At 38.3% G+C, this 19,913-nt stretch overlaps 1 protein-coding gene across 1 annotated transcript; it reads left to right on the forward strand.

The window, feature by feature from the left end:
- Nucleotides 1-103: 103 nt before the first annotated feature.
- On the forward strand, nt 104-18,268 carry PSMA3 (proteasome 20S subunit alpha 3). The gene is made up of 11 exons (XM_007422457.4): nt 104-264; nt 5,412-5,494; nt 10,128-10,251; nt 10,739-10,840; nt 11,300-11,373; nt 13,081-13,153; nt 14,027-14,092; nt 16,639-16,685; nt 17,066-17,133; nt 17,352-17,416; nt 18,115-18,268. Exons 1-11 carry the CDS (start codon nt 244-246, stop codon nt 18,157-18,159), a joined length of 768 nt encoding a protein of 255 aa, XP_007422519.1. The 5' UTR covers nt 104-243; the 3' UTR covers nt 18,160-18,268.
- The last annotated feature ends 1,645 nt before the right edge of the window (nt 18,269-19,913 follow it).

The following is a 19,913-nucleotide window of genomic DNA, read 5'->3' on the forward strand; positions in this document are numbered from 1 at the left end:
GAGACGCCTACAGTGACTCGGTGATCCTTTGTGAGCGCGCACCCGATACATCGTGGGGTTGACTCCACCTCCTCCAGTCCGCAGCCTACCGGAAGAAATCATTAGTCAAGGCGCTTGGAGGCGGCGACCAATGGATGTGCGCGTTGTTGGAGCGACTGAGACGCGCGAGTCGGTGACCGTCTGAAGGGGGGAGAAAAAGAGAGAGGAAGTGGCAGGGTTGTTCGTTTTGAGATTTCACCCGTCATGAGTTCCATCGGCACCGGGGTAAGTTAGCCGGCGAAGGAAGGGGCGAGGGAAACGCTGGCCGTGGCCTCGGCGAAGTTCCGCTGGAGTTCGCGGTTCGAACGGGGGGAGGTGCTGGGGGGGCGAGGAACGACCACTTGCTCCTGGCTGCGCATACGGGGTCCGCGAGGGAGCCACGCGCCTTCTATTACGTCACCAGCAGTTGTCTGGGGAACGGGTGTTGGTGGCGGTGCTGAGTCACGTAGGAAAATCGAAAGCGGAAGGCGAGGGTGACCTGGGGGAAGGGTGGCACGTCTTGCTGAAGAAAAGAGGGTGGAATAGAGGGGGCCTCGGCCCGGGAGCTTCTCAAAGAAAGGCGGAGAAGCAACGCAGATCTGCAGCTCCTAAAACGCTTCCAAGTCTTGGCATCTATTGTCTTTCGGTCTACAGCGCCATCGAACTAAGGCTGGAGGAACCTGGTTTGCTTGTTGCAATGGGAGTTCATGGCAAGGGCGACCGTCTTTGGTTTGAGAGATTCCCGGCCAGGTTGCCGCCTCATAGGCGTGTTGGCTGAGAATCTTGGAAGTGAAAGCCCCAACGCATCCCGTAGTTACTAGGTTGAGGAAAGGTACCCAGTCACCTTTCCACAACCTAGTACCAACTCACCAAAGTACCAAGTCACCAGCACTTTAATTTGGTCCTGGAAGCCGAAAGATAACCAGAGCAGCGACTTTCCTAATGCTATCAATGCTGCTATGATGGGATTATCCTGCAAATAAATTAGGTACCACATTTTGGACCAGCTGCAGCTTCTGGGTTGTGTCCAAATGCTGTCCCATGTTGAATGCATTACAGTAATCAACTGAGTGGTGATCAAAGCATGAGTTACTGTCATCAAGGCATCTTAATCCAGGTAGCTCATAACTGGCATTAACAGCCAAAGCTGGACAAGGCCTTTCACCTGCTACTTAAGCAATAGCTGCAAGTCTAGGAGGATTCCCAGATTGTGAACCAACTCTTTCAGGAAGAATTCCACCCCATTCAGAATAACTTCCTGGGGCCAAAGCTCCTGAATGTTTATTGATAAAAAGCAACTTCATCTTGGAGTATTCAGTCTAAGAATACTTTGTCCGATTCAGCCCATAGCTCAGTTTGCTGATGGAGCCAAGCAATTAATTCTATAAATCTTAATGCAGTTAATAATGGTTTAATGTGCAAAAGCAGCCACAATGATCTTCTTCAGCCTAGGTATTCTCTATATGTGTGGACTTCACTTATCAGAATTTTCAATAGTAGCTGTACCTCATTCGTGTATCTGTCCATTTCAAAATACCTGTTCTGTTCTTTGCACAGCCCTACTCATTATTCAGTATCTTATGTATAGTAACATACTTTCTTATCAGCTATAGTTATTAGGACAAATTTGGACTTGTCTACCTCTAAAATAAAATATATGATTCATATGGAAATATGAATCCAGTAGTATTCTCAATACCTGCTATTAACCTGGATTTCCATAATATGTGAAATGATTCTAAGCATAAAGAGTTGGAAAAGTTAAAGCAACTCATTGCAGTGCTTAGTTCACCAGCAGAGGTTGCTGTTCATTTATGTCAGTCAGTCAGATATGTAAATCAAATGCAACTAAAGAAAACTTAATTTCCATTATAAGCAAACTTACTTTGAACAAAGCCAATATTTCCATTTTTCCTGATTGGAAAAACATAAGATATATGGGCACATTTGTTTTTGCTTAATATGTTGTTTGAACTGAGCTATGGTTATTTGTAAACCATGGTTTATGGCACAATAAATTGTAATTTATTCAACAATAATTAAGAAAACCTGAATTTAGCATGATGGACAGATCCAGCTATGGACTGATTATTACAATAATTTGTTTTTATACAGAAGAGTGAACAAAAATACTGTTTGTTAATCAGCAGCAGTTAAGATTCAGTAAGTGAGACAGTGTAAATCTACACAAGAATCAAGCAAGTTGTTACTACATAGTAAAATGTGAAAGATGATTAATATAAATCAAATGGCAATATTATATCTCTCTCCCTGTCCTATTTGTTGACAGGTAAGATTGGTATAATATTTGTGCACACTCATTGCAATCTGGTTGGCTGAATTTTTTGGTGTCAGGATACTTGCAGGATGTTGGTATGATAAAAAGGTGTGGTGGGACAAAGTGTTACTGGTATAGAGTAAGAAGGAAATACAGTTATGTTTATTGATGGTTTTAATATGGTTGGTTTAATTTTAAAGTTTAGGATAATGCTTGTGACTTAGCACTCACCTGTTTCTTTCTTTAGCATGGTGGCAAGGGGTTACATTGATTCTGTTTTAATTTATCTACAATTTTTTTCAAGGACAGTCATTTTGACATGCTGCCATTAATATCCTTTTTTTTTCTTTGGTGCCTTTGAGTCAGTTTTTGACTCCTGGTGACTGCCTGGACAAGTCCCTGCAGTTTTCTTGGCAAGATTTCAGAAGTGGTTGGCCGTTGCCCTTTTCCTACCTTTAATATCAACTATATCTTATAGAAATAAAGTATATTTGAACCATAACTTATAAAACTAGATTTTTTTTTCAATACAACATGTACAGCTAATAAACACAGTTTGAAAAACATAAGCTGTAATTAATGTAAAATGAAGGAGGAAACTTCTGATTTCCCTGTGACCATGCTGGAGGAAGAAAAAGGAAAGGTGTAAATAAATCCAAGGTCCATGCAGCTCATTCACTTTACACTGAAGCCTCTTAATGTTTCAGGTCTGCATTAAAATATCTGTATTTTTCTCTTTCTTTCTTGGACAATTATGCTGGCTTTCTTCTTAAGTATTACTTTGTGAATAATTTTCCCTTTCTAGCTATTTCAGAAGTTTTTATATGATTGAGTGGACAAATTAAATTGCAGCAAGGAATGACTTGATTACCTGTCTGCATTTCTATCCATGTCTCAGCTGTACATTCATATAAATCCTAAATTTAAAATATTACATTCAGTGTTATACTTTGCAATGGGAGTCCTTATTTTGTCTATTTGTTATATCCATCAGTTTGCTCTGTATCATCCTCCCCCACCTTCCCCCAAGCAAATCTAGCAGTTAAGAGAAAGAATTCCAACGAGACATTATTTTATTACTGGATAGACAGAACTGCATGCAACCCAAAGTGTACACTACTCTTACAACTAGAATAGTCTACAAATATTATAAATAAATATTTTTATCATCGCTTGTCTGATAGTGAAGGAGCAACACACACAAACACACAAATATATACCTACCTTACCAGTAGGGGCTCTTGGGCAAAGACCCCCTAACACTTCACCTGCCTACCTCGAATATGAGAGTGATACTCTTAGTTTGAGAGTCATGCCAACTCAGATGTTGCCCGGATTAACAAGGTCCGTGCCAGATATTGGGGAACCAGGACAATCTGATGATGTGGGCTACTGGAAAAAACCATACATGGACGAGACAAGAACCTGGAATTGATGGGATGCTACTACAACAGTAGACATAATGAGAGGGGATATATAAAACATATGAGGGAACTATGGATGGACAGAAGATCTACATCTACACTAACTGAGAAACAGCTAGTTACCCAACCCTTCAGCATAGTGAAGAGGAAGCTGCTTGCAACTTGAGATAGACTCTATCTACATTACATTCAAGACTCAAGAAGACCTGGAAGAACAACTGAATGTGCAGCCAACACCTGAAGCTGGAACATCACTGCCACCCATTCCATACAGAGCACAGCAGCTGATATGAGTCATAAGATCATGGATAAACTGGCTACAGTCAACCCTCAAGACCAATGATCAAGGTTCAGTGGAGAAGTACCACCAGATAGCGTGCTAGAAGATGCCAATAGAGTCTTCATGACAATCCCTACTACCACTATAACTCAAACCAATGAACTGGTATACGCTACAACCGTTGTAATCCTGGAGATGCTTGGCTACCAGATCAAGAAGAACAGTACTCCCCCCCTGCCCCCGTGGAAAACAAGATTGGACGCTAAGATCAAGGCAACTCAGAAGTTAGTCAGCTGGTGGAACTACAGAAGGGTGTGGAGATTAAGGATACGACTCAGCTACTGAAAAAATAGAAGGACCTGACTATCTGAAACCCCAGAGACTGCTAAACAAAGGCTCACAGCACTGGCTGCCAGGCTAAGGAGATACACTAGAGAAGCAGAGGCCAAGAAGATAAATGCCCTATTCAGCATACATTGAGCAGCACAACCAAGTAACTGGCACTGTGTACAGGAACATGCGCACCCTCCCAAATACAGATAGGAGATTCCACAGAAGGTCCTGTGGGACTTTCAGATCCAGACAGACGGGCAGGTACTGGCCAGCCAATCAGACACCCTAGTAGTAGACAAGGACCAGAAGACAGCGGTGGTCATAGATGTGCCAAATGACAGCAACATCAGGAAGGAGTATGAGAAGCTGGAGAAGTACCAGGGCCTGAAGGAGGAATTAGAAAGGATGTAGAAAGTAAAGGCCAAAGTGGTCCCAGTGGTGGTAGGAGCACTCGGGGCTATGACTCCTAAGCTGATAGAGTGGCTCCCACAGATCCCATGCCACCCATAGGGGTGAGAGGGGATTTTTAAAAATATTGAAGTATTTAAGAATATTAAAATAATATGGTTCTGCCACTTAAAAAAAATTAGGATTCTGTATATGTGTCAAGCTGTGATGATTACTAGAAATTTCTAATGAAACATAACTTATAATACTTCAGAATGAACTTTTGCTTCTTTCTTGGGACAGGAATAAATGCAAAGAGAATAACTATGAACTGCTTTTGCTAGCCAGAATAAGTGTTCTGGAGACCAGTGCTCTAAGACTGGAGCCTGCATTCTTCTTGCTGGAGAGTAAATGTTATTGAATTTAAGTGACTGACTTCTGAGAAAATGTGCTTCGAGTTGTATTGTTATCTTCATATGGGCTAGTGAAGGATATTGTGTTCTGTGCTTACATTTGTTTAGTAAGTAGAGAATATTTATTCCTTTGCAGTTTTGGAACCAACCTGTTTTAATAGTGGGAAACCATCCAACAATATTCAGATATTGAGGCAGGCAGTGAAAAGCTAATGAATACAATTCTTCTATTTTTGGTTACTTTTTTTGAAAAATAAGTGTACATTTTTCTTTTATAGTATGATCTGTCAGCCTCCACATTTTCTCCAGATGGCAGAGTATTTCAAGTAGAGTATGCTATGAAAGCTGTTGAAAACAGCAGGTAAGATTTGAATTTTTATATTCTGAAATAATGTAATCATAGTGACTTTTGTGGTAGTGGATTCCACTGGTCCAAATAACTTAAATACTGTTTACTGGTACTTGTATTTGGATCTCTGGAATCCTCTGAAATAAAAATAGAAAGAATGAAATTCTGCTTGCAGATAGTTCACTTAAGAGTAAATCCAATTAATGTATATCCCAAGAAAGCAACTTTGAAATATCAGCCTTAAAGCCTAATAGGGAGAGAGGGCCTATTCAGCTGGCCTGCCCCAGGCAACTGGTGGACCCTCTTGGGTTCCAGAGGGAACTTGGGATTTTTCTTGAGGACCTGTCAGGCACTTCGGCAGAGGCCTTGGCTGCAGCCTGGAATAGGCATGTGACAGAGGCTCTCTGGACCAGATTGCTCCTATGCAGCCTCTCTCTGTGTGCCAATCTGTTTGGTTTTCCAAAGAGCTCCGAGAGATGAAACACCAGAAGCGATGCCTAGAGTGCCATTGGAGAAAGACAAAGAGCAAATCATGAGTAAGAGTCCACATTTGGACCTAAGTTGTGGCAATAAGGGTGGTGAAACTTTGCTATTTTTCCACCCTTATTGGGTCTGCCGATAGCCACCGGGCAGCCCTCTTAAGGGTGACCTATTCCATTTTGGGGGGGGGCTTGGGCCACAGGATCATCTCCAGGGCTGCGGTGAGGAATATTCATGCTATCTGGCAGGGAAACAGATTATCTGGACCTGTTTCAATTTGGCTTCAGGCCAGGGTACAGTACAGAGACAGTATTGATCGTGCTTGCTGATGACCTTTGGTGGAGCTGGGATGGGGGTGGTGCATCCATCCTAGTGTTCCTTGATCTCTCACTGCCTTTTAGTACTGTCAACCACAGTATCCTTTTGGACTGGGTGTGGGTGTTACGAGTGGGAGGCGCTGTGCTCCAGTGTTTTACCTCCTTCCTCAGCGGTTGGTTTCAGTCAGTGTTGATGGGGTGGGAAGAAATAGCATCTCCTGCCCCTCATGTGGGGTGCCTTGGCTTGACGCTCTCCTCTTGTTCAACTTCTATGTGAAACTACTGGGTGAAGTCATCCACCAGTTCAGGGTGCAGTATCATCAATATGCTGATGATACCCAACTTTACATCTCTACCCTGAGTGGCACAAGTGAAGCTATCAATATATTGACCCAGTGTCTGGAGACTATTCAGATCTGGATGGGGTAGAACAGACTTCAGCTCAATCCTAACAAGTCTGAGTGGCTGCAGGTTGAATTCCCTGGGTCAGGGGTGTTAACATCTTTGGTCTTGCATGTGGCTGCACTTGACTTGCAACTTGGGGGTCCTTTTGGACTTGCAGCTACTACTCAAAGAGCAGGTGGCAGCTGTGGCCAGGAGAGCCTTTGCATAGGTTCATCTTGTGTACTAGTTGCACCTTTTCCAAGATCAGGAGGCCCTTTAAACAGTCACTCATGCCCTTGTCAACTCACAATTGGATTATTGCAATGCCCTCTACATGGGGCTGCCCTTGAAGACTACCTGGAAGCTACATCTGGTTCAAAATGCAGCAGCACAAGCAGTAACAGGCACCTCTCAGTGTGCCCCTGTGTCACCACTGCTATACGAGCTTAATTGGCTCCCAGTTGGCTTCCAAGTGCAATTCAGGGTGCTGGTTATTACCTATAAAACCCTGTATGACATAGGGCCTGGATATCTGAGAGACTACTTGTCTCCAATTGTTTCTGCCTACCCAGTATGTTCCAGCAGAGTGGGTGCACTCCAGATCCCCTCCATTAAACATTGCCATCTTGTGGGACCTAGGAAGTGTGCCTCCTCTGTTGCAGCCCCCATCCTCTGGAACAGCGTCCCCTCAGAGATAAAGGATGGCATTCTCTCTCCTGGGATTCTGGAAAGCTTTGAACACCTGGCTTTGATCCCAGGCCTGGAGTTGATGTTTATTATTTGTTCAATGTCCTTTGTTTTGTTTTGTTGATTTTGCTGTCTATTAGATTATTTTAGTCTGGGCTGTCTATTTGATTCAATGTTTTTAGCTGTTTTTATGTTTTTCCTAGTTTTGTATGCCACCCAGAGTCCACTGGAGTTGGGCAGCCAATACATTTAAATAAAGAAAAATAAATATATACTTACTCAGAAGCAAGCTCCCATGAGTACTTTAAGTGCAGTCATGCCCCATTAAAAGAAGATCAGTTAACTTCTGCATTGTGATGGAGGACTTGGATGAGGAGGTTCAAGGTCATGGGGAGAAGCATCTCCTCAGCCCACAGCCTGAGCGTGTGAAAGCAGAGAGGATGAGACTGGCACCACCCTAAGGAATTCGTAGTGTTTAGTTGCAGACTTTGGGAGTTAGAGTTAGTCTGGTGAGATTCTGTCTAGCAGGTGTAAGCTAATAAAGTAACTAAGCAATTCCAGAACCATCTCGTGGAGTTTCTTGGGCTGAACCTGACAGCATAAGCAGGATTTATTTGTGTTTCTCTTTGACCTATACAAGTCACAATTAGAGTAGGTAAAATTAATTTCTGATGGAACCTACTTGCAAAAAAGAGCATTATATGCAAGTTAGCTTTGTGTAAAGTTACAACCTGTGGCTATACAATTCTCCTAGTATTTTTGAAAAAGAAGTCACACATTGATAAAAGAAGTTGCCTTTCCAAGCTGTTTCAACATTGTTAAAATCTGTTTATCAAATTTCTACCAGAATAATAGTAATGTTTCACTTCTACTGCTTTCCTGTTATTGAAAGGCTATTTTTTAATGGGATAAAGTACATAGTATGCAAGCTTTAACTTGTGTTATATTAGTAATAGTTAAAATGTGAAGTGTTAGAGAAAGTGGGAATTCTACCAAATGGATTATTCTCCTCACTTAATAGGGTTGTTAGATCTTAATCTTGCTTCAGTAGTATCTTAGGGAACTGAAAGTACATTTTACTAAGAAAGATGAAAGGAATTGGGAATGCTTAGCCTTAGGAAACTTGAGAGGGTAGAGTAGAATATGATATTTAAATATTTCTAAGGATTTCAAACAAAAGAAAGTCAATGCCTCTTCTTTGCCATCTCACAGTGGAGTAATGAATAATGAATATATTCAATAATGAATTCAAGTTACATTCTGATTGAATGTTAGAAAAAACTTGCCAGCACATAACAGAAGTTAGCTGGTTAGAGTCTCCTTACTGCCTCGGTCTCTGGCATCCCATGTGCCTCAACAATCAGCTGGTTTACAAGAATGGATAATTGAAAATAGGATTTCATTGGGCAGAGGTTTCACTCACTTCTACCCTATAGTACTCAGAAATTTCTATTGAAGAATATTCCTTATCATCAAGCTTCTGCTACGAGTTAGCACATGGTACATAAAATAATTTGATTGATAAATATATATTTAAATTGGATTACATTGTTGTTACAAAATTAAATTTTAAAACACCTTTTAAAGTGGAGGGGATGGGAAGACATATATAAGTGCAACCATAATTATTATCTTAATTCACCAAAGAATGTGAGCTCCCACACCCTTAAAGATGAATACATGGGGAGGGGGTACCTGTTTATTTGGTCCCCACATTTTACATATATTTATTTAGAGGTCCATGATTGCAGAAAGATTTTTATTCAATTTGTATGGCCACCCACCTCAGCAAATGACTCTGGGGAGTGAGCAATCTTAAAATAAATTAAAAACAAGATTGCATTATGTTAGAGCGAACAATCTTAAAATAAATTAAGAACAAGATTGCATTGTGTTAGAGCACCAGTGTTGTTTGTAGGTGGTCTGTGGGTGGGACATTGGTTTTGCTATTGTAATTTTTCAAACTGAAACAAAAGGCACATGGGTGTTCCAGAATTTAACTTGTAATTTGTAATACTGAATTGCTCATGAGAATGATTTTTGATGTATCTGTTTGTTATATACAGGTAGTCCCCGGGTTAAGAACGCCTGGTTTACAGATGATCCATAGTTAAGAATGGAGCCTATTGTAGTGAAATTTGATTTAAATACACAATGATTTGAGTTAAATACGGAATGGTTTGAGTTCATTACACACTACTTATTCAGTACTATGCAATAATACTGTTCTGGCTTACATACAAATTCGACTTAAGGGCAGACCTTGGGAACAGAACTTGTTCTTAAATTGGGGACTACCTGTATCTCCTTCCTTATGGGGTAATCCTGTACTATTGTGAAAAATAATTTAAAACTTGATTTGCCCAGAAGAATTAACAGAGAAGCAATGTTTATTACCTAACCTGTAACTATACATATTTTAAAAGTAAAATATATATGTTTTATCCAGTAGTTCAATTTTTTTTTAATTATTTGAGACTGTTTTCCTTAAGCAGAGTTAGTTACTAATCATTGGTAGGATCTCATTATTTTAGATTTGGCTTTTAAAATCAAATGGATTTCTTTATAGTAGTTTTCTTTCTATTAGGTTATTGGAGCATCCCCAGACATCACAGAATTAAAGAGTTAGAAGAGGGCATTTTGGCCATGAAACCTAGCTGGTAGAAATTCTGTGTACAAATTATAGCAAACTAAATGCAATAAAGCATATTATATGTGATTGAAAAATCTACAAATAAATCCTGTTAATTGATTATTATGCTCCATTTTCTCTCCAGTACAGCAATTGGGATACGGTGTAAAGATGGTGTTGTCTTTGGAGTAGAAAAACTAGTCCTGTCCAAACTGTATGAGGAAGGATCCAATAAACGTTTGTTTAATGTTGATCGACATGTGGGAATGGTGAGTTGGTATTTACTTATTATTTAGTATGTGGCTAAGTGCCAGCACCTAACTGATCTTGGCTGATTTTGAAAAGCTAGGCAGAGTTGAACCTTGGTTTCCTGGTAGATTGGGAAATTTTAAAAAATGCTGCTACATCTGTAAACGACTTCTGTACTGTTGCCAAGAAAACAACATAGATATATCCATGTAGTCACAAGAAGTCAAGCTTGATTCATGGGAGACCTAACTCAAGGTTTAATAGAAATAATCCTATAATTAAACTGTGTCTTGGATAATCAACTTGTAACTTTCAACTTGTAACCAGGAAGCAATTGGGGCTTCATCTTGTAGGGGCAGAAGTACTGGTTTATCCAGTTCTCAAAACATGTGCCTGGCAATCACATTCCTGATATAAAGGATAATGCCAGAATGAGGTGTAGAGATTGGCATGTTGAGTTTCAAATTCCTGTTTGATTAGGTTCTGAAATGTTGTTCTATATTTCAGGCAGTAGCAGGACTCCTCGCTGATGCGCGATCTTTGGCTGACATAGCAAGGGAAGAAGCTTCTAACTTTAGATCCAACTATGGTTATAATATTCCATTAAAAGTAGGTCATTGTTTTATCATTGTTACTATTTATCAGAACAAGAAACACATAAGTCACATTCATCTCATATTAAATCCCAGGTTTGTTGAAATGAGTTTAGAAACTTCCAGTTGAACTTTTAGTTAATCATACTTTATTATGTATTACCAAACCAGAATTGTGTCTAACTCTAATCTGCAGCCAAATTTATAATCCATGGCTTGATGTTGTCTTGTTTTGAAATTAACTATAGTTAATTTTAATCAGTATGTTATTTTAGATAGCATGACAAGCTGCAAAAAGCAAAATAAAATCTCTTGATGCCTCCCCATCTGCATGACACAGAGGGTAGGGCTGAGTGGGTGACCTTGTGGCTCAATACTTGTCCCTGCTGAAATACAGCTCAAGCTTACCTCAGTTCTATTTTAAGTGGAAATATTACTTCCAGTGCTCTAAAATTATTTTCCTTTCTCCCTATAGCATCTTGCAGATAGAGTGGCTATGTATGTACATGCCTATACTCTCTACAGTGCTGTAAGACCTTTTGGCTGCAGGTATCAATTTTTATTTATTATATTGTTATTCAGTATACCCTGGCACTAAAAGATTCAGGGCAAGTAATAAATCAAAATCTATTTATTCTTAACCCACTGAATGCTGACAGAAAGAATAAAGTCATTCCCCTAGATCTTATACTGGATTGTTACAGACTTGAGAGAATTTTCAAAGCTGGGAGCACATTCTAAATAACATATACATATACATATACATACACACACACACACACACACACACATATATATATAGAGAGAGAGAGTTCCTTTGAGTCAGTCTTGACTCCTGGCAACTGTCTGAATTAGTTCCTGCAGTTTTCTTGGCAAGTTTTTTTTTCAAAAGTGGTTTGCCATTGCCTCGTTCCTGGGGCTGAGAGTGACTGGCCCAAGGTACTTCATGCCTAAGGCGAGACTAGAACTCACGGTCTCCCAGTTTCTAGCCTGATGCCTTAACCACTACATCAAACTGGCTCACCTATATATTCTAAATAACTTTATATAAGTAACCAATATAATTGTGGATTCTTGGGAGATTAGGGAGTTAGGGAGATAAACTGATACCTGTTAGAGAGTTTATTATATAAACAGTACACTTCCAACATGACTGGATAGACTTTTTTCAAGATAAATGATGGATTCCTGTTTCGGTGAGATTTTTTCTTCTGAGTCTGCAAAAAGATACTCGAAATAGTAATTGTTAAAAAAAAAAAAATCAAACCTTCAGGAATGTTACTAAGTACTCAGTAACCAGGTTAATGCATTCTTGTAACAAAACTTGCTTAAGCAACATTTATTGAATAAACCAGAGTTGGCTTGATTCACAAACCCTAGATCATAGCAAGATTACATTTCATAGCCTCATCAGAGAAGTGCAGGTGAACCTCATCAGAGAAGTGCAGAATAACTACATTTCCATATGCTCTGTTCTGTCTAGACCATGATGGTTTGCCTCTTCCAGGGGTGTTTCTTGGTTTTCAATATATGACTTTATTGATAGATAGATAGATAGATAGATAGATAGATAGATAGATAGATAGATAGATAGAACGAACGAACTTATATGGCCACGTATCTCATACAATGATCCCAGGTGGCTGACAACAATCAATAAAAAAAACAGAGATAAAAACAAAACTACCTTTCCCCCTAAACGCCAAACCAAACAGCCTCCCAGCTCAACCTTAAATAGCTTATATTCATGTCCTGTTTAAAAAGTTTGAGAGGGCAAGTCTTTGTGTATATATATTAAAGATAGTGTTTTGCATTATCTTTTAAAATATTTATCTTCGGGTTTCCTTCTAATTTCAGAGTGCATATTTAAAGCAAGAAAACCACTCTGCTAACTGTGAGTGAATAGACTATTGTCTTAAGTAGTAATGTACCAAATTGTGCCTATGGTCTTCTGTATTATTCTGCCACTATTCAATTTCTGTTCCAGTTCAGAAGTGTGACTAAATTCTCTTTGTATTTGGCAGGATAATATAAGTGATTGGCTTGTCACTCTGAATGCCTTGGTACTTACTCTTAGGAAATGACAGCTTTTATTCTATGTGAAAGAGATACTGTTCTGTTTAAGATATACTAATCACAGGCTATAGCTCATAGTGAAACAACTGTGAATGATGTAGACTTTACTTTTTATAACTTACTGAGGATCGTGTCACATTTCTCTCTGATAGTTTCTAATAAGAAACCTTGATTTTCCAGCTTCATGTTGGGTTCCTATGATGATGATGATGGTGCTCAGCTTTATATGATAGATCCATCAGGAGTTTCATATGTAAGTATTTTGAACTACATCTGCTTAAGTGAAAACTAAGAATATTACCCATGAACTTAGTGAAAGTAGAAGCTATTAGAAGGCCCCAGAAAAGCATCCTCATTCATGAAGGGTAGTGTGAGTAGGTAAATCTATTTAACTGTAAACAAAATTTTGTTTTTGAAGAACATTCAGAAGCATGTAATGACTGTAGAGTATCTAAAATCATAAGCTGATAACTGAAATGCCTATAGCTTTTATTCCAATCATGTTCATGGTAAAATTAAGGTTTGCTAAGATAGGTGCTCTACTATACAGCAAAAGTGCAGTGTTATCTATTCAGATAAAGGTTTAAACCCATTGGCCAGTAGGTAACCCTAATTCTGAATATCAGGTAAGTGACCTACCCACAATTCCTACTTACTGCTTCTACTTTATAATAAATGGGTAGAAGTGACATTATATATATTTTGTGCCTGATATGCTAGAAGTTATTTATAACTGGAAAAAGAAGCAAGAAATCCAGAGATTCAATTTCTCCTTCCATCTCTTGCTTCAAATGTTTTGTCTTCACTAGTGGTGGTTGAAAATATGTGCTGGTGCCACAATTGTATTACTACCATCATCTTAATTGTTACGTTGTTAAAGGCAGCTATGCATGCTTCTAGACTAAAGATCAGCAAACTGATACAGATTTTTATCAGAGATGACATTCTCAGTTTGGAGCTGATATAAAAGAAATTGTCTGCCTTGAGAAGTCACAACTGCTGCAGTAACGTTATTTTACATGAATATGTAATTGTGTCTCCATCTGACAACAATACTCTGTAAATGTGTTTGTTACAGGGATTACTTTTCTTAAAGATTACCTTTTTTATTTTTTGCTTTTTGCAGGGTTATTGGGGATGTGCCATTGGTAAAGCAAGACAGGCTGCAAAGACAGAGATTGAAAAGCTCCAGGTAAGACTATATTGTAGCACATTACATACTAAAAACAGTTTTTGCTCTTCAGCACAAATGTCTGATACTGACTGGAGATCTGAACGAAGATGCTTCTGATTTTCCAGAGCTCTTCAGTCCTTTTGACAAGGAAAAGCAATTAGAACACTGAGCACAGTAATGAAGTTACTCTATCAATTCTAGCTAGATTCCATCTCAGTACTGCTATCCTCATCTTGTAGCATGTTTGTGTAAAAACCATTGAATGAATCGGCACTTGCACACACTTTCTGCAGGAAAAACGTCCTGGAGTGAAACCCAACTTCAGGTCTCATTAAAAAAAAGTTGTTCTTAATCATTGCAAAATTAAACTAAAACAAGTAAATATAATATGGACAATGGGATGACTTTGGTAATAGTCAGAACATGGAACTTTAGTGCCCTGATTATTTCTTCCTGTGTTACTCAGACTCTGTAAGAAGACATGGTTTTCCTTCTTATAGCTTGAATTCTTTTCCAACTACTTTCCATTTACAGATAATGAAAAAGTGAAAGCTTCCATTTCCAAACTGAAATTGCAATTCCTTATTTATACTCATTCAAAGAAACCAGGATCAAATTGTAGGGTTGTTAGATGCACATGTGTACATTCTTGTAGCTGGAATTAATTATTTCCTGTTCAGTCTGAGTCTGCCTTGGGCTAAAATCAATGAAAGAAGAGATTGCGCACCTAATTAATGCAAGTTATAGCTTTTATTGATGCAGACCTTGGATTGCCTGGATGGCGATTTGTTTTTAATCTGGAAACTTAAAAGTTCACACACGTCATTTATTTCATGAATTGGTTCTGCAAACTTTATTGGAAATAACTTATTATATTGAAACTATATTTGTAAACGTCAAATTTAATTAAAACATTAGAATTGTGCACTAGATAAAATTTGTAAACCTATGATTTCCCAGGCAGTTTAGAATGTTCTGTAATTTAATATAGGTACAGAGTGAATATCAAGGCACAGGGGTAAAATTGTATCCACTTAAATCTGCAGTTGAAGAATGATAATCAACCAAATTATAATTGATTTGATTTAGTGATTCTTACACAATTTTGCATTAGTAATTTAAAGATAACATTAGAGCTGTAGGAACAGCGGGTAATATTTATGTGGAAATAAGTACATTCACGGCCAGTCATTTAATATTGTCTTGGAATGGACAATACAGATAACTCAAACTGAATTAAAGGAAAAATCTTATCAGTTTTCTGGGTTCACGTATTGTGCTAAGCTATCATGTTTTAACCAGGGTTTATTGAATAAATCAAATTGTTCTTGTCCATATGAAGAAAAACCAGAATTTGTGTAGTTGCACATCATGCTAAAATGTTGGTAAAACTAAAATAATAAATCATACTATGGCTTAGTGCAATGTGTTAGCCACAGCAGTTTAGATACAGGTAGTTGACGGTGCTGAACAAGTGATACTTACAACTGGTCCTCAAAGTTCTGGCTGCCATAGCGCCCCCATGGTTATCTGATAGTGATTCAGGCACTTGGCAACTGGCTCGCACTTACGATGGTTGCAGCGTCCCACAGTTATGTGATCACCATTTGTGATCTTCCCTGCCAGCTTCCCACAAGGAAAATCAATGGGGAAGCTGGCAGGGAAGGTCACAAGTCACTCTGGTAAGTTCCCCTAGCCTTCCTGTGTTTGAACTGCGTCACCTGCCCCCCAGTCTTCTTGCACTCACACTGGATCGTCCACCCCTGGCCTTCCTCCACTCACGCCCTGCCAAGGTGTCAACCTCTGGCTTTCCACACTGCTCCATCCACCCCCTGGCCTTCCTGTGCTTGTGCATGCCCTTCCCCAACTCATGCACAGTCTGTGCTGCCCTCCCAGGGCCTCCCCCACCCCTCTGCGGCACCCCTGTGCTCCTTACCTGGGACTGCCACTGCTTCCTGCTTAGCAACCCACATATCTTGAGGTTACAACAACAACAGGAACTGCCAGGATTGTCGTCAGTAAGGAGTGCGGTCATATGAAATTGCGCTTTACGACTGCATCATTTAGCAATGGCAATCCCAGTCCCAATTGCCATCATAACCCAAGGACTACCTATAATAGGACAGATGAGCTATATCCTCCCCACATTTGTCCCCAGGTCTTCTCTGCGGTTTCCCAATTTGATTATCCAGTGCCATCCAATCTCCAGCAAGATACAGTTGAATGAAACCTTACATGTAGACATATCAAAACTTCCATTTTTTCATAAGTTTTATTTCAGGAATTTGATACTACCTAAGAATTGTGGGATGAACTTGAAAAAAGCTCTGGTAGCACCACATCACACTTATTACCTGTTTTGATTGATTTAGTATAAGATGGAATATAACTGCATCGTTCTTCGTGAGCAGTATTTAACGTGATTCGTGTACTAAAAACACTATGCGTTAACTATTGATATATGCATATTTTTTGTCTTTGAGGCTATTTCTAATTGACGCTCTAGAACTCCACCATTGTTTTTTTCTGCTTTAACTGATAAAATGCTAATAATACATCCACAGATGAAAGAAATGACCTGCCGTGATGCTGTTAAAGAAGTTGCAAAAATGTAAGTTTTTTTAAAAAAGTGACCGTCTTTCATGCTAGCTTTCAAGATAAAACAAAAATAATTACATTTATTTTGGTCTGATTCACGGAAGTCCTTGCATGAGATTATTTTGCTGCACAATGGGGAGGAGATCCTACAGTTTAAATAAATTAGACATGCTGTTTAGATGAGATCAGAGGCTCTTAGACATCAGACTGGAATGGGGCAAAAGATTTCATATCCATAGCTTTTTATTCTTGGCCTATATGAAAAACATATGAATTCCTACACAATTTAAAATCTCTGAGAGTATGCTATGCATAAATGTAGGCTAAACGTTTTACATAGATAGTATTCTTCCAGAAGTAATAATTATATTCTGTATTTTTTTTTCCTTCTAGAATCTACATAGTCCATGATGAAGTAAAAGATAAAGCCTTTGAACTTGAACTCAGTTGGGTTGGAGAAAGTAATGTATCACATGATGTTTTTTAAAAAATATTTTCTTAAATAATGTGGAGCAAAGTCTTGCTCTAAGCTTATTTAATTTAAATATTTTATATTTATAATGGATCATCTTTGTTTGCAAGTATACAGCTGATGCAATATTTGAATAAAAAATATTAAACTAAATTTATTCTCCAATTAATAGACAATTAATTAATTAAAACTTTTTTTAATTCACAGTAACTAAAGGAAAACATGAAATTGTACCCAAAGATGTTAAAGAAGAGGCAGAAAAATATGCTAAGGTAACCCTGAAAAAACCCTTTTTTCAGATAGTTCAGAAATCAAAATTAATTATGTGGCCTATAAGGGGAATATTTATTTATTTATAGTTATATGCCACCAAATTCCCAAGTCTCAGTAATTTACAATAATCATAAAACAGAATCCAGAATACCCCCCTGAAATAAGACACAGGATGTCTCTGTGTGTGTGTGTGTGTGTGTGTGTGTGTGAGAGAGAAAGAGAAAGAGAGAATAAGGCAGCCCAAGTTTACAACTAAAGAGGAAACAAAAAGGAACATCTATCAGAATCTTCTAGTCAGTCCAATCCAATTACCTTCCCAAAGGCTGCTTAAACAAAATTAGCATAGCAACCTTATCAGTCTTGGTAAAGATGATGTCAGGGGTACCTACTGGAGATACTTTTATTTAATCAAATTAATTATGACACTTTGTCTTATTTCAGTCTTATGGGAGAAAAAAGTACATTTCTGATTTGAGTAATGTTGTTATAAAAGGTGTACTATTAGAAATGGTATGTTAAAATGCCATAAAAAATGTAAAGTGAAAGGCTGCTCTTGAATTTGTACCTACTTCTTTGATGTAAAATGTCCAGACCAAAATAGCTTGCATTTTATTATCTGGGTCCTTAATTTCATATGACTTACAGGTTTTTTATAGCAAGGTAGAATAATTAACATCTGATTTTACTTTCTTAACAGGAATCTTTGAAAGAAGAGGATGAATCAGATGATGAAAACATGTAACATTGTCACTTGAATTCATTTTGTAATCAAGGCCTGCTTACGTATTTGCCATTACGTATGTGCTAAAATATTTTAACGACCAACTTGCACTAAACTATTTTCCAATTACTGTTTAGAGTTCTTTTTGAGTAACTGGTTCAAGAATTTATTAAAGTAAAACTAGAAGGGATGGGATATATCTAGTTACATTTGTTTTACAGATAGGATTTTATTCCTCCATATCTCCTAGCATTTCAGAGGATTGTAAATTCTGTTTACATGACATCAAGTTTAGCCCAGTGAGAACAAGATATTCAACATATTTGATTAGAATCCATGGAAACATGCAGCTAGCTATGCATCTTATTTGCTTACAGAATATGCTTGCATAACATTCTAAGCAGTGGTTTTGGCAATGGTGTTAAATAGATGATTGGCAAAATTGGAAGCAGGAGGAGGAGTTGAAAAGTCACATCTATCCCCCTCCCCAGATCACTGTCTGGGAAGGGCCTCCAACATTCTGGAGGAGAATCTGTCCTCTTTACAATGCTGGTGCACAGGCACTAGTATTTCAACTCATATGAATACATTCAAGCATGCTTTAATCATCATCCTGTCTGCTTTTCCTGTTGTGATGAATAACCCAGTCAGAGATATTAGGCGGGATACCTGTACGATAGTACTTTGGAAAATCCTGAAGTACTATACTTAGTAAATTAGTGTGACTAATATGAAATATTTTCCCAAAAGTACTTGGACTGTTATTTAAAATTTTGTCAGCTTGTAGCTACGGAATAGAAATACCCTCCCTGGTAGGCTGAATTTTCTACCCAGTAGAATCTTATCAGGTATGCCTTCAGTTATCACTTTACATTTGATATCACCTATTCTGGAATAAATGGGAACAAGACAAAAGAGATGGGAAAGCAGTATTTACCAAGTTAGATAATGGACAATGCTGTTTCTTCACATTAAAACTTTCAGCTAAAGACTGCTTGATAGAGAAGTTCAGAGAAAACCCCCCGAAATGTTTTATTTTATTCTTTCCAGTGAACTTGTGTAGTGCACAACTTTTACATTCTCTTTTTAAAGGTCAGTAGTTTACAGGACTTTTTCGAATGGATTTTAGCTCTTTTATATATTCGTTGGCTGTTCACATACTGTGAACTACTTACTAGGCAGCTTTTGCTGGTGGACAGATAACAGGGGCCAATGAAATAATTTAAATTCTTGTACTTCCTTTAGTGAACCCATATATTACTGTCCTCTTCTCTCTTACTTGCCATGAATAATAATCCAAACCTTCTGGTTTTGTTTAGAAATTCAATACTCAAGTATGATATCGAGCAGTTAAATAATTATTTAAAAGTACCTGTCCTAGATTAAAATAAAATATGGATTTTGTACTTATTTGCTATGTAGACCACACTGTCACATAATAGATACTTGTTTGCCGTAGTAGACTGTCACACTGGGGACAGAGTTGCAACCCCTCCCCCCTTGACAAAGCCAGATATTGTATTATAGCCCTCCTATTCTCAGGCTGGATAGGATCTCTATGTTGCCACTGTCAGTAGTTGGAAGCATTCCTTTTATGTAATTTTTCTTCTGTAACTAGATATTCATGGTTAGAATTAAGCAGACATGGATAGCTAATAGACTACAAAGACTTTAGGTAGTAAAAAATGTCCATATGTAGAAAAAACACATGCTACACCATGGTGTGTTTTAATAGGTTCACAGATTACATAGATGCAACATTTCTAGTTATGAAA

The sequence above is a fragment of the Python bivittatus genome, unplaced genomic scaffold, assembly GCF_059951505.1.
Source record: "Python bivittatus isolate LINGU-HERP-01145 unplaced genomic scaffold, Pbiv_v1 ctg000580_np1212, whole genome shotgun sequence".
In the NCBI taxonomy this organism is placed as follows: domain Eukaryota; kingdom Metazoa; phylum Chordata; class Lepidosauria; order Squamata; family Pythonidae; genus Python; species Python bivittatus.

Bases quoted from the DNA above. Each gene is read 5' to 3' on its own strand.
- PSMA3 (XM_007422457.4), top strand. From the start codon at position 244: ATGAGTTCCATCGGCACCGGG. The intron at 5,495-10,127 runs GTAAGATTTGAA...TTTTCTCTCCAG, and splicing joins AAAGCTGTTGAAAACAGCAG to TACAGCAATTGGGATACGGT. The intron at 17,134-17,351 runs GTAATGTATCAC...TTTAATTCACAG, and splicing joins ACTCAGTTGGGTTGGAGAAA to TAACTAAAGGAAAACATGAA.